Source organism: Bubalus kerabau, chromosome 4, assembly GCF_029407905.1.
Source record: "Bubalus kerabau isolate K-KA32 ecotype Philippines breed swamp buffalo chromosome 4, PCC_UOA_SB_1v2, whole genome shotgun sequence".
Lineage (NCBI taxonomy): Eukaryota > Metazoa > Chordata > Mammalia > Artiodactyla > Bovidae > Bubalus > Bubalus kerabau.
In genome coordinates, this window is record NC_073627.1 from 59,619,360 (window position 1) to 59,634,291 (window position 14,932).

The 14,932-nt window shown below is 39.2% G+C and overlaps 1 protein-coding gene across 8 annotated transcripts in view; it reads right to left on the reverse strand.

Annotated features, from left to right (window-relative positions):
* The window catches only part of STXBP4 (syntaxin binding protein 4), a 234,196-nt gene that overhangs the window by 190,234 nt on the left and 29,030 nt on the right, over window positions 1–14,932 (reverse strand). For 7 of the 8 annotated variants that reach the window (XM_055577592.1, XM_055577586.1, XM_055577590.1 and 4 more), the window contains exons 2-4: window positions 13,504–13,576; window positions 12,919–13,047; window positions 6,885–7,017 (exon numbers count right to left, since the gene is read on the reverse strand). In XM_055577592.1, coding sequence (XP_055433567.1) covers window positions 6,885–7,017; window positions 12,919–12,965 — 180 coding nt within the window. In that variant the 5' untranslated portion in view covers window positions 12,966–13,047; window positions 13,504–13,576. The remainder of the gene's footprint in view (window positions 1–6,884; window positions 7,018–12,918; window positions 13,048–13,503; window positions 13,577–14,932) is intronic. The other variant, XM_055577587.1, reaches the window with a different exon arrangement.

The following is a 14,932-nucleotide window of genomic DNA, read 5'->3' on the forward strand; positions in this document are numbered from 1 at the left end:
TATGTCCAGCTATAATCCTTTGTGAGCAATGACTACTAGTATCCATTTATATGATCTTTGTCTTAATCTGTAAGATTGGACCAAAAAACAAAAATCCTGAATATATCACATCTAAGATCTATAATACTGATTATGAAATATGCCATTATTTTATGTAACGCTGAAAAAAAAATGTGCTGCCAGTTACACCATGACATTTACTGTAAGACCCATTTCAATTTCAGAGATGCTAGAGAGAAAATATATACATACAAACATATGTACACACACAAACCCCTATGTATGTGTACGGAACTTCCCAGGTGGTGCTAGTGGTAAAGAATGCGCCTGCCAATACAGGAGACATAAAAGATGCGAAGTTGATCCCTGGATTGGCAAGATCCCCTGGAGCAGGGCATGGCAACCCATTTCAGTATTCATGCCTGTGTCTTCATGGACAGACGAGCCTGGCAGGCTGCAGTCCATGGGGTCACAAAGAGTCAGACAGGACTGAAGCAACTTAGAAAGCACACATGTGCATGTACATACACACGTAATTACTTATCTATATATCTGTTTATAAATATTGGTGTGTATCCATACACATACAGTCATTTCTCGGTGTTGGATATCAAAATCCATGGATGCTGAAGATGCTTACATGAAATGCCATAATAGTTGCATGAAATCTATGCACACCCTCCCTGTATACTTTAAATCATCTCTAGATTACTTATCATACCTAATACAATGCAAATGCTATGTAAATATTGCTTTATGGCAAATTCAAGTTTGCTTTTTGGAATTTTCTGGAATTTGTTTTTTTGAATATTTTCAATTTGAGGTTGGTTGAGCCCATAGCTTTGGAACCTAAGGATATGGAGGGCTGACTGTACGTGTGTGTGTGTACCCTAGAATCAGGTAAGTAAAATAAATCTGGTTTGAAGAAAAATGTCTGATTCCTACCTGCTCTCCTTACAGTATTAGCAGAGAAAGAAGAAAAAGAGTATTGTTCAGAATTAGACACAAAGAGCTAGGAAGAAAAGGCACTTTGGTGTGGAACCAGATGGTGGCAGTCGAATGGTAAACAGGCAAATCAGTAATTCTCAGCAACATGACTAAAGAATTACTCATTCATTGGTTATTAATTTAGTAATTAATATGTGTCAGGCACCATGCTAGGGACTAAACATATTATTGTAAATAAAACCAGATAAGATCTGTGGACTTAGGAAACATTCTCAGATTTGTAGTTCAGGCAGAGTTGGTAAACACAATCACAGATATTGATGTACGACCACAAGCTGGCACTGGTGATTATGAAGGGAAAAAACAAGCAGACAGGTGACAAGAAGGAAAGACACGCAGGCAAGAAAAACCTGGCTCTAGACTTGGGCAGTGGGATGGGGGTGGGGAACACAGGGAATATCTCTCTTTGGAAGTGGTCTTTGGGTTCATGTTTAAAAGTAATGGGGGTGGTGGGTGATAGAGGGAGCAGCATACAAGATGAGAAAGAACTTGGCCCCTTCCAAGGATTGAAAGAATGCTACTCTGAAAGCACAGGAATGGAGAGTTAGAGAAGTGAGGGGCAAAAGTCACTCTATACAGAGCCTTGCAGCCAATTAAGTATTAGTAGGGCTTGCCAGTGTGCTTGCCTGGAGAATCCCAGGGACAGGGGAGCCTGGTGGGCTGCCGTCTATGGGGTCGTACAGAGTCGGACACGACTGAAGTGACTTAGTAGCAGCAGCAGAGCTTGCCTGGAAAATCCCATGGATGGAGGAGCCTGGTAGGCTGCAGTCCATGGGGTCACTAAGAGTCAGACACGACTGAGTGACTTCACTTTCACTTTTCACTTTCCTGCATTGGAGAAGGAAATGGCAACCTGCCGAGGTCCAGCCTTGGCTGATGCAGGGTATTCGAAGGAGAGACAGCGTTGGTGATCTATTTAAATATTAATTAGAGATATAAAGAGTAGGAAAATTCAGTGGAGAAAAGAGCCTGAGTAGCTTGGTTTACGTAGAAAATCAATATAACTTCTGACACCAGGTTAGCTCTGACCACGGAGGCTGCAGGCGCCCTCTCAAATAGCGGAAGGTGCCCCACTGTAGACACCTTCTCGAGTGGCTCTTAGAAGCCCAGGCAAATAAATGGTCGCAGAGGACCTCCACGCTCCAGATGGAAACTTCAGCCAGAAACTGAGAAAAAGAATGACATGGGGAGACCAAGCTTTGGTGAGCAAGGCCTGTAGCTTTATTTTCAACAGGGGCTTTTATACCCTAAGTTGCACTTAGAGGATAATAGGGGATGTGAAATCATACAAAGTCAGCAGTCTTTGATCCTTATCAAAACCAGGGTTTCTTTCCTGCAAATTTATCTTATACAAATGGTTTAGGTGATTTACATTCTCTTCTGGCCAGAAGGCCTATTAACATTTTATGACTCTTGACAAAGGTTTGTCAACCGTAAGACTTATTTTCTCTAACAGTAATTATTTTAAGCTTTGGCGCCATCCTCCGAAGGTGTTAGATAAAGTTGCATTCCTATAGGGCAGAGGTGTAGTGGGTTTACAACAAAGGAAAGAATTTATTACCTTAAGGGTCTAAAGTTGCTAACACCAAGGCCACTACTTATTTTTTCTACATACCAACTATATTAATTAATACACATTCACGGATACAATACAGGGGATGTGGAAATTTGGTAGCAAGCATTGGCTCATCAATGAAATCTTTTACTAGTCTTATTCTGACAGTGTCTAACTCTCTGAGAGGCTTTAAGCTATTTGAATATCTTAAGCTTCCTGTGCCTCTCATGGCTGAGAGACTGTAAACAATCGTATGCATAGCTGTAGGAGTCTGGGTAAACTTGTCAGGCGAGTTAGAGAGCTATCTGAGGGGTTTGGATTTAAACATCCCTAATGCCCAGGAACTTATTAACTGGAGCTGTAAGTTAACTCTTTATCAGAGAGAGCGAGATGGTGGTGGGGGACAGACCCCAGTAAAGTCAGAGGTGAGAGCACAAAGCAACAAAGCAGGCAGACTCTGGTTTTTTTGGGGTAGATGCTCGAGAATATCTAGGGGGACTCCTGAGGCTCGATCCCGTCTTTGCATGTGTCGAGCCTCCTTCCTCATGACCTTTGCCATGAGTGGAGTGCCTCTCGCCGGCTCCCGGCAGCAACCCACTCCGGTGTTCTTGCCTGGAGAATCCCAGGGACGGTGGACGCCTGATGGGCTGCTGTCTATGGGGTCGCACAGACTCGGACACGACTGAAGCGACTTAGCAGCAGCAGCAGCACCAGGATAGGTGGAGAGGGAAATAAGAATGGTGCATAAGAGCAGACAAAGCTCTTTGTGAGGTTTGATATAAACTGATGATAACACTGCAGATGGTGATTGCAGCCATGAAATTAAAAGACGCTTACTCCTTGGAAGGAAAGTTATAACCAACCTAGACAGCATATTCAAAAGCAGAGACATTACTTTGCCAACAAAGGTCCGTCTAGTCAAGGCTATGGTTTTTCCAGTGGTCATGTATGGATGTGAGAGTTGGACTGTGAAGAAAGCTGAGCACCAAAGAATTGATGCTATTGAACTGTGGTGTTGGAGAAGACTCTTGAGAGTACCTTGGACTGCGAGGAGATCCAACCAGTCCATTCTAAAGGAGATCAGTCCTGGTGTTCTTCGGAAGGACTGATGCTAAAGCTGAAACTCCAGTACTTTGGCCACCTCATGTGAAGAGTTGACTCATTGGAAAAGACTCTGATGCTGGGAGGGATTGGGGGCAGGAGGAGAAGGGGACGACAGAGGATGAGATGGCTGGATAGCATCACCGACTTGATGGACATGAGTTTGAGTGAACTCCGGGAGTTGGTGATGGACAGGGAGGCCCGGCGTGCTGCAATTCATGGGGTTGCAAAGAGTTGGACGCGATTGAGCGACTGAATTGAAGTGATGATAACTTAAACAAAGGTGATCGCAGTAAAGATCAAGAAGACTGATGGATTCAAGAACTGTTTAGAAACAGTCAACAGTAAGTACTAATGAATTAGATATGGGTGTTAAGGGAGAGGAAGTAGTTAGGATGAGATCTGGTTTTTTTGACTTTTTGCAACTGGAAGGTGTCATTCACAGAAACTGGCAGCACTGGCAGAAGGTCTATTTGGGGAGAAATGGGTAGATGAAGGTATGACGTGACTATCATAAATCCTGCCTCAGACAAGTTGCATGTGAGATGCCTTGAAGAGATCCAAGTGGAAATGTGGATCAGGCAATCGGATATGTGTGTATGAAGGTCAAAGGAATGTCCCACCCCCCAAAATTTCTAAGACTGAACACTGAGGACTCCAAACTGAAACGGAATTGCCTGGTGGAGAGAAAAGAGCCTTGGAGTTCCCATGTTTAATCCTTCCCTTAACTCAGTACCTAGTATAGTTGTTCCCAACCTATAGGCTACCTCTAGCTCTTAGAGCTGAGAGAATTAAGAATCTTCTTTCCTACTTGAAGCAGCAAAAACATTTCAAGATGTTTCAAGTTTGAACTCTGAATATGTTTTTTCAAAGAAACATGACCATTTCGGTTACTGAACCAGTATTCTATCTCATATCTTCCAAGAGGAAAAATATTTTTAAGTGTGTATGAGGGGGAATAAGCTTGAGATTGGCTATATTATTAGCTCTGAAACAATATAATGTTAAAATAACAGCAAGTGAAAGCACTCATATGCATTTAAAAAATATTAATGGTTGCTCAGTGTACCAACTTATAAGGATAACCTATGAGCCTGTTTCCTATTCTGTGAATATACATGCAGAAATTTTGTGCAGATTAGAAGTTTTAACAAGCCTAACACAGTATTTGTTGTTCCTGTTGTTTAGTCGCTCAGTCATATCCGACTCTTGGCGACACCACAAACTGTAGCCCACCAGGCTCCTCTGTCCATGGGATTTTTCGGGCAAGAACACAGTATTTAGAACAAAGTAAATTCTATTATTCATTTAAAATATTTTTATATAAAATTCAATTTATTTGTCTTTTCAGAGCAAAAGATGTATGTATTTCTCCATCTTGAGGAAGTACATAAAAGCAACTGTAAGCATTAAAAACTCACTTACTCTTTTCTGTCTACTCCCTTCTCTATATTGGCAGTTTTCTTCTCTTGGACACAACCAAATACTGTAAAAATACATTAATAACCCAATGCTGCTCTCTAGTGGTAAATACAGAATATACTTTATTACATGGTTTTGCTTTCTAATACCCTTTCAAACAACGGAATTCTCAGAAAATCAGCAAGAGAAAATGTATGTTACAGGTATAATTTCTTATTCAGTGATTGCTGACAGGAGATGAGTCACTCAGCACCTAGTCACTACTATTACTTTATGTACAAATATTTTTCATGGGGGAAAATAAAAGCACAAATTGATGTTTGTTTTAAAAGTAAATTCTTATCACTTGGTAGGTACCATAATCTATTTCATTACTTCAAGTATAGTCTAAGAAATAGCTTAGCCATACCGAATACACACATCCTTTAGCTTTAAAACTAAAGTAATATATCTCAATTCTTAAAAGAAAAATTTTGTCTTTTGTTTGTTTGAATTTGTTTAAATTTAGCATTTAAATATGTTCTTATTTAGTTAATAAATTAAATTCAGTAGCTCAAAATTATATCATTATAATATCCTATTGTATGTTTGTATGCTCAGTTGCTCAGTCCTGTCTGATTGACGCTTTGCGACCCCATGGACTGTAGCCTGCCAGGCTCCTCTGTCCATGGGATTCTCCAGGCAAGAATACTAGAGTGGGTTGCAATTGCCTACTCCAGAGACAATATCCTATACTTATTGTATAACACTTACAGCTCGGTAAGTATATTAGGAAGACACCGTATTATCTCCACAAGCCTGAGAAAATTTAAATCTATTGCTTTCAAAGTTTTGGTTAAATTGATTTTTTTTTTCCTAACTTGGAAAAAATCCACTTGAATAAACAAACTGTTTGCTAAACAGTGTTCGAGATAGGACTGGGGCTAACGGTAGGACTATTTATTCAACAAAAACAACTAGAATAAGAACAATATAAACAAACTTTGTAAGAGGATCCTTTCTCATGCTAAATAGCTTGATATTAATAGAATATTTTATTAAATTCTTTATATACTACATCTCTCCAAAAAGGATTGGAGGAAATTTTCAACAAAAGAAATATAGAATCACGTTAGCAAAACAGAAATAACATGAAATTCAAGAGAAATGAGCATGAAAATATAGTAACCAATTTGTTACCTAAATGCTTCAAATATGAATCTGAGCTTCCTAGCAACAAGAGCAAAGAATTCATGATTTACATATTTCTTACAGTGATGAGAAGAGTAAGGCTTTCTCATTCCTAAAAAAGTAATTTCTAGCCTTAATTCTAAATCTAATTTCTCATACAGACAACTAGTAAGTGACCACAAACTTATCAAGAATTACTGCAAATTCACAAATCAATAGATTTTATTTGCTTAGTTTTGTTTTGCATTTAAGAGAGGCCAAATGAACACAGTTTAACTGATCTAACTTAACCCAAACTCAGAGCAGTGAATAGAGAACATGTCTTCAGATATGATTTCTCTCAGACAGACTTAGGATAAAAGTTGAACAGCATATAATTAAAAATATATAAACTTTAGTTAGAGCTTAAAATCTGCTTTTTCATATTTAATTCATTTTTATTTCTTATGCATTTGTTAGGTTAAAGCTCCTTGAGTGTAAAGGTCTACTTCCACTCTCTCTGTGTCTTTCACTGAGAAATGGTCATAGTGGATATTCAGTTAACATAAAAATTTACTGATGATGAAACAAACCTCATCACTAGTGGTTTTGTCTTTTAGGTGAAGGGTTATTCTATCTTCATTTTTACCTTATAACAGTCTCCTCCAGGAATGATTTCCTGAATGTATACCAATGGACCTTCATTCCGGTTAATTCCTCCTAGGATCTTCAGACCAAGGCCTGTTTTCTTGGTAACTGTAATCATCTGAAAGGCAGGATCCCTAAGATAAAGTAAATTAGCATGCATAAATTAGTCTAGAGATGGTGGTCCACCAGGGAGACCCTGCCCAGAGATGGGTACCTATTTTTTCTTTAAAATATTTGTTAAATTCTTAGACCTAGATAATTCAAAATACTCAGTACATACTAGCAATGACATTATTAAAAGTATGATCATACAAAGGCAATCAAATGGATTTTCTTAGCACTAATTCTAATTTTTCTGTAAAACAACTAAACAATAAGAGAAATTACAGCAATAATGCTTATTTCTTTGCAGTAGAAGAATACTTTAAACATATTATTTAAACAAACTTAAAGATTTATTAAAGGTAACTGCAGAGACTTGCTTTTAACTGACTTTCTACTACATTTTAGGATTCCAAAACGAAACACTTGAATGAATCGGGTAAGTGAATTTTAAAAGACACGCTTGTGGCCATTTAAAGCAAAATAAATATAACCTTCATTTGAATCTCAAAAAAACCCCAAAACACTCAATTTATCCTTTAAGAGTATTTTCCTGGTACAAAGCACATGCTCCAGCTGTGATTTCTGCTGCACATAAAAGTGATGCTATTAGGAAGGAAGGAACTGTTAAAAAGAATTCTGCAATGTACACCCTCCCTCCACCCTAAGTTGTGTTTCTGAATAGTCGTCAGAACAGACTTTTACTGGTCCAAAAGAACTTGAGTAAAGTATGAAATGAAGCTCAGGGCTTACTTATGGTGTAGTGGGTATTACGCTAAGCAATATTCACACATTATGCTATTCAATTCATTTAATATTTATAAAATCCCTAATATTATTACCCTCATTTTTCTAAAAAACTCAAATCTGGGTAGGTTGACTTGGTGGCCTAAAGTTACAAAGCTGCAGAACAGCAATGTGAGCCTGGTCAATCTCACTCCAGAGCCAAAGTATGGTCTAAGTAAGGTCTAAGATTTAAGACCACTTCAACCTCGATGCTTCACGGGTATATTAAAGCCATTGTTGAATACAGGACTTCTAGCTGTCTTCAAATGTGCCATCACAGAAACCACTGTTAAAAAGAGTTAGTTCATATTTTACATAAGGTTACAGCTGTAAAATTTTTTTTATATTTAACTTCTGCCATAGAAATTCTAGCTATATCTTTATGAGGACTTGTATTTAAAAGTTAAATCATAAAAAAAGGATAGTGAAAGAAATTAAAACTTTAAAAATCAAAACTCCCTATTTTTGAGTATTTTGATCTTTATATAGCACTTAGAGCATATCCATTATGGTTGTATTACACTGAATTCAACTCTAGGGTAAGAAGGCCTATGTGGTTACTAGGGTAATAGTCAGCTAGGAAAAAAGGCAGAAAATGTTCTGTTGTCAGATTTCAAAATCTTTCTTGATGGGAGATTAGGCTGCAAGGAAATAAAGAGATGAAGCCTAGAAGCGGGGGAGATGAAGAAGAAAGGGAACAAAGGTCTCATTCAGTTCAGTTCAGTCGCTCAGTCGTGTCCGACTCTTTGCAACCCCATGAATCGCAGCACACCAGGTCTCCCTGTCCATCACCAACTCCTGGAGTTCACCCAGACTCACGTCCATCAAGTCAGTGATGCCATCTAGCCATCTCATCCTCTGTCGTCCCCTTCTCCTCCTGCCCCCAATCCCTCCCAGCATCAGAGTCTTTTCCAATGAGTCAACTCTTCACATGAGGTGGCCAAAGTACCGGAGTTTCAGCTTTAGCATCATTCCTTCCAAAGAGATCCCAGGGCTGATCTCCTTCAGAATGGACTGTTTGGATCTCCTTGCAGTCCAAGAGATTCTCAAGAGTCTTCTCCAACACCACAGTTCAAAAGCATCAATTCTCTGGCGCTCAGCCTTCTTCACAGTCCAACTCTCACATCCATACATGACCACTGGAAAAACCATAGCCTTGACTAGACAGACCTTTGTTGGCAAAGTAATGTCTCTGCTTTTGAATATGCTATCTAGGTTGGTCATAACTTTCCTTCCAAGGAGTAAGCGTCTACCTCTTAAACTGTCTAAATGTGAATTCCTCTCAATGGGGGTACACACGATCTCCAGCACACATTACTATTTCAGTAAAGTATTTCTACTTTTCTAACCCCAGCACAGAGTATCTATGATTAACACAGCAGTGTATTTACTTGCTAGGACCTTACTTTAAAATTCCCTCATTGTGGGACTTCCTTGGTGGTCCAGTGGTCAAGACTCTGTGTTCCCATTAAGGGGGCGTGGGTTTGATCCCTGGTCAGGGAACTAAATCCCACATGATGCAACCAAAACTCAACACAGCCAAACAAATAACTAAATAATTTTTTTTTTAAAGTCTCTCCTTTTTAAGAATTTACATTACTTAATTTTTTTTCAATTAAAAATAGTTCTGCTGCTCAAGTTTAATCATAGTAAGAGAATCTACAAGCTAAATCCAGGCAGAAATACTGCTTTTTACCTAATCAGATCAATGTAAATTTAGAACTTTGACAATATATGACAAGGCTTTAGGAAAGAGGTGCTCTTGCACATTGTTGGTGGTAATAAAAAATGGTACAACCTCTGAAATGGGGATTTAGTAATTTCTAATTTTGCTGGACTGGAAGAAACACAAGCTGGAATCAAGATTGCTGGGAGAAATATCAACAACCTCAGATATGCAGATGACACCACTCTTATGGCAGAAAGTGAAGAGGAACTCAAAAGCCTCTTGATGAAAGTGAAAGTGGAGAGTGAAAAAGTTGGCTTAAAGTTCAACATTCAGAAAATGAAGATCGTGGCATCCGGTCCCATCACTTCATGGGAAATAGATGGGAAAACAGTGGAAACAGCGTCAGATTTTATTTTTCTGGGCTCCAAAATCACTGAAGATGGTGACTGCAGCCATGAAATTAAAAGACGCTTACTTCTTGGAAGGAAAGTTATGACCAACCTAGATAGCATATTCAAAAGCAGAGGCATTACTTTGCCAACAAAGGTCCGTCTAGTCAAGGCTATGGTTTTTCCAGTGGTCATGTATGGATGTGAGAGTTGGACTGTGAAAAAGGCTGAGCGCCAGAGAATTGATGCTTTTGAACTGTGGTGTTGGAGAAGACTCTTGAGAGTCCCTTGGACTGCAAAGAGATCCAACCAGTCCATTCTGAAGGAGATCAGCCCTGGGATTTCTTTGGAAGGAATGATGCTAAAGCTGAAACTCCAGTACTTTGGCCACCTCATGTGAAGAGTTGACTCATTGGAAAAGACTCTGATGCTGGGAGGGATTGGGGGCAGGAGGAGAAGGGGATGACAGATGGCTGGATGGCATCACTGACTTGATGGATGTGAGTCTGGGTGAACTCCGGAAGTTGGCGATGGACAGGGAGGCCTGGTGTGCTGCGATTCATGGGGTCGCAAAGAGTCGGACATGACTGAGCGACTGAACTGAACTGAATTTACCCTCTGGGCTTTCCTGGTGGCTCAGTAGTAAAGAATCCACCTGGTAGTGCAGGAGACATGGGTTTGATCCCTGGGTCAGGAAGATCCCCTGGAGAAGGAAATGGCAACTCACTCCAGAATGCTTGTCTGGGAAATCCCATAGAGAGAAAACCCAGCATCCATGAGGTGGCAAAGGTGTCGGACACAACTTAGCAACTAAACAACAACAACAATTTACCCTCTAATACAACAATCTCATTTTTAGGAACCTTTCCAAAGATAATTTGGTGACCAATATAAAATGACTTGTATACTAGGTTAATTATTTGGCATAATCTGTAATCACCAAAAATTGCAAATAATTCAAATATCCATCAATAAAGTACTGGATAAATAAACTATGATATTGATATATTAAGAACAGAATACTAACAGTTACAACAAGGTACAAGGAAGAACTTTATAAACTGATATGAAGTGACCATCAGGACATAACTTTAGTTTACAAAAGGTCTGGTCAAAACATCATATACACAGGACTTCCCTGGTGACTCAGGGCTTCCCTGATGGCTCAGTTGGTAAAGAATCCACCTGCAATGCAGGAGACTCTGGTTTGATTCCCGGGTTGGGAAGACCCCCTGAAGAAGGGCAAGGCTACCCACTCCAGTATTCTTAGTCTTCCCTTGTGGCTCAGCTGGTAAAGAATCCACCTGCATTGCAGGAGACCTGGGTTCGGTCCCTGGGTTGGAAAGACTCCCTGAAGAAGGGCAAGGCTATCCACTCCAGTATTCTGGCCTGGAGAATTCCATGGACTGTATAGTCCATGGGGTAGCAAAGAGTCAGACAGGACAGAGGGACTTTCACTTTCACTTTCCTGGTGACTCAGTGGCAAAGAATCCATCTGCCAATGCAGGAGACACACGTTCAATCCCTGGTCCAGGAGGATCCTACAAGCTACAGAGCAACTAAGCTTGTGCACCACAACCATCCAGCCTGTGCTCCAGAGAAGCCCGCCATAGTGAGAAGCCCGCGCACCGCAACTAGAGAGTAGCCCCAGTTCTCTGCAGCTAGAGAAAAGCCCAAGCAGTGAGGACCCAGCACAGCCACAAATAAATAAATAAATAAAATCATTTCTAAAAAAACAACAAAAAATGCCACTATATATAATATGCTACCTTTTTGTTAAGAATGCACTGGCAAGTGGAGCCTGGGATATTGGGTGTTTGGGGACATCTTGCCTTAGTAATATACTTCTTTCTCATTAGCTTTATTTTGCCTTAAGAAGTTGAATAAAACTCTGTGCTGTCACAGAGCAAAGCTGTTCAGTACCAGTGCATGGAGCACTGTGGACAGAATTCTTCATCCACCACACAGCTGGGCCTGGCTTATGTCCCTAGGAGACTGAAGCTTCCCAGTGCTCCCAGGAGGAGGCATCAGAGAAAGATACTCTGACCTGACACCATTCTCTAGGAAAGACCTTAAAACTTGAGTCAACACTGGTGTATACTCGTTTACTACGTAAGCAAGAGTAGAAGAATGTCTAATGTCCAGTAGAACTTTATATAGAATAAACAATCATTTTGAGAAAAAATACAATTATATACACACATATATATGACGTGCATATATATTTACACGGATATATATTTGCTCATTCAAAAAGAAACAGTGAAAAGGAATTAAGAAAAAAGATGGCTATTTATAGGAGAAGGAGAGCACAGAAAGAAGGGTAAGACTGAAAGAAGGCCTTCTCTGAATACACTTTGTTATATGTGTGTCACATGTTTGCAGAATGGCCACCAATTCTTCCCATCTCTGTCTGGATGCCCCCAAGAATGTGGCTTTACTGTTCCTTCCATTAAAAAGTAAAGTCTGCAACTCTAGACCTTGAATTCGGACTTGTTACCTATATTGCTTCAGTCAATGGTGCATAAGCAAATGTGAGGAAAACAGACATTTGAAAACCACTCATGCCTGCTGCTGGGAACCACTCTGCACCATCTGAGAAAGCCTGACTTCACTGCCTGGAGGAGGGGAGACCAGGCTGAAAGAGACCTCAGTCATCCAACCTTCTAAACAAGGCCCCAGAACACATCAGTGAGGCCATCCTACAGGATCCGGTGCAGACCAGAACTGTCCACAGAATCATGACAAAGAATAAATGCTTGCTTGTTTTAAGGTATTAGAGCTTGTTACTCAGCAAACGTTAATTTTACATTATGTTATAGTTATACTGGAATTATAAAATATTTTGGATATTTAAAAAATCAGATCAAATGTTTAAAAATCCAGCTCTATAAATAATTCTAAAGAGAATGCAGGATTTACCCTATACCTTGATTTACAATGAAAGGTAATTACTCATCAGCCTTTTATTATCACTATCTTACACCGAGGTAGTTAGCTGTATGAAACTTTCCCCCAACATTCATTAATATTCTACATATTTTAAACTATGCTACTTCAGAACATATTAAATTTAATTTAGAAATTACTTTTCAAGTAGACTGGATGATACTACAGAAGATGTATTTTTATTCATGGTTTCACCACAACTGTAGCCTTGGATTTAACAGCTGCGTAAATGAAGATCTTGATGAAGAGTCTATAAAGTCTTCTTTTTCCTAAGATTGGAGAAGTAGAAAATAAATTGTCATATCTTAGAACAGTCAAATTTGATTTCAGCTTTGCAAAAAAACATATATACTTGGCATGTAAACAATATGTGTCTGTGTATAGATGACAGATGTATTTTATATATTTTAGGCTATGGCATTTTAGTCATTGCTGATAATATCTGAGAACTGTAGAGACAGTTCTATAGATAGATAGCTAGATGGAGTTATAGGACTATATCTATATCATTATATAAAAATCTGTATTTTCTAGCAGAAGTGAAGAACACAGTTTTTAAGTATTAGGTAACTATTGTAGCTTCCACCATTACTAAGCTTAAAAACCACATAATAATAAAAGACTGAGCAGAACGTCTCTTATGAGCACAAAGCTAGGAATTTTATAGTCAGATTGTCTGCAAAATAATTATACAATACAGTCTGAAAAAATTCATATTGTCTCACCTAACTATCTTGAGGGACTTCCTGCAGACATTACTCTGACTCATATTACTCCAAGAGCTTCTTAAATGCTTTCCTATAAAAAGAAAAAAAATACTATTCTTAATGTCTTATATAACTCCACTTGAAAATTACAGAGAATAGTACAGTTTCATTTAATTGAAAAAACTGTATTTGAACAGAGATTTACCACTTCTGCATAGGAAACACACATGAAGTACAAAAACTTGAAGTTGAAAAAGACGTCAGGATCATTTAGCACAACCCTCTTATTAAAGAAATGAGTAGTTACATTCAGTGGAGAAGGAAATGGCAACCCACTCCAGTATTCTTGCCTAGAGAATCCCGTGGACAGAGGAGCCTGATGGGCTGCTGTCCATAGGGTCGCACAGAGTCTGACACAACTGACGTGACTTAGCAGCAGCAGCTAGATTCAGAGATTGCGTTCTTTCCCTATGCAAATGAGAAATAGTCAGTTGTTGTTTTCCCAGATAGAACTCAGACTTCAGAGCCCACAGCATGGAACTTGACATCAGACAAGCCTGGGTTCCAATCTGAGCTTCTAGGCTCCTCCAAGTGTCGGTTTCTTCATAGGTACAGTAGGTAGTAGTGATGGTTTTAATACACATGTCACAATGTACCAAACTGTCTCAGTAGAAATATGTGCGATCTGTTATAAATCAATAATACCTTAGTAAAGTTAAATTTTTTAAAAAATCTGATTTTCAGTTAAGAACGTCAGCGTGACTTTGGCATGTGTCTTCTTTCCCTCTAAGCGCCCACTAATACAAGAGTAAAGGATTACAAACTGTATAAACTCATAATGTTAAAGAAAAAAATGAAAGAAAAGCCATGAGATGAAGAATTTCAATAAATTTCTGGAAGACAAAAAATAGACAGTAGGATGATAATTGGTAAAAAGAGGACTGAAGAAGCAGAAAGCTAGGGAAAGGCTTTGTAACACTTTTAAGTTTGAGCACACATAAAGAAAATGGTAATATCTGTAGGGTGTACTGGGGTAAACAGAGGTGGCATTTACACCTCTAAGAAGCCCAGGCATGCTACACCTCTACGAAGCCCAAGGGCAACCACTAACTCAGCACACCATATCTGATTCATGGCAAAATTCTGACCTCAAAAACAGCTAGAGCTGTAGATCAACCTATCTTATAGAATCCCACAGAGGCTGAGGGCTCAGGACCATAGTTCTAAGCAGAGAGAAACTGAGGCAGAGAATTAAAATCTCTTCTCCAACTATTTAGGTGAAAGAAACCCTAGATTCTTTCATCAATAAATTAAACAGACTCTGAAAAAAGCACCAACTACCTTCTGGGATCCTAACACAGAGTTGTATCACTGGCCTGGGTGTTAAAAATCTGCTTCAACTTTCACAGCCCCTGTGGTAGCAAGCAACGGAAACTGGGAGCATGCG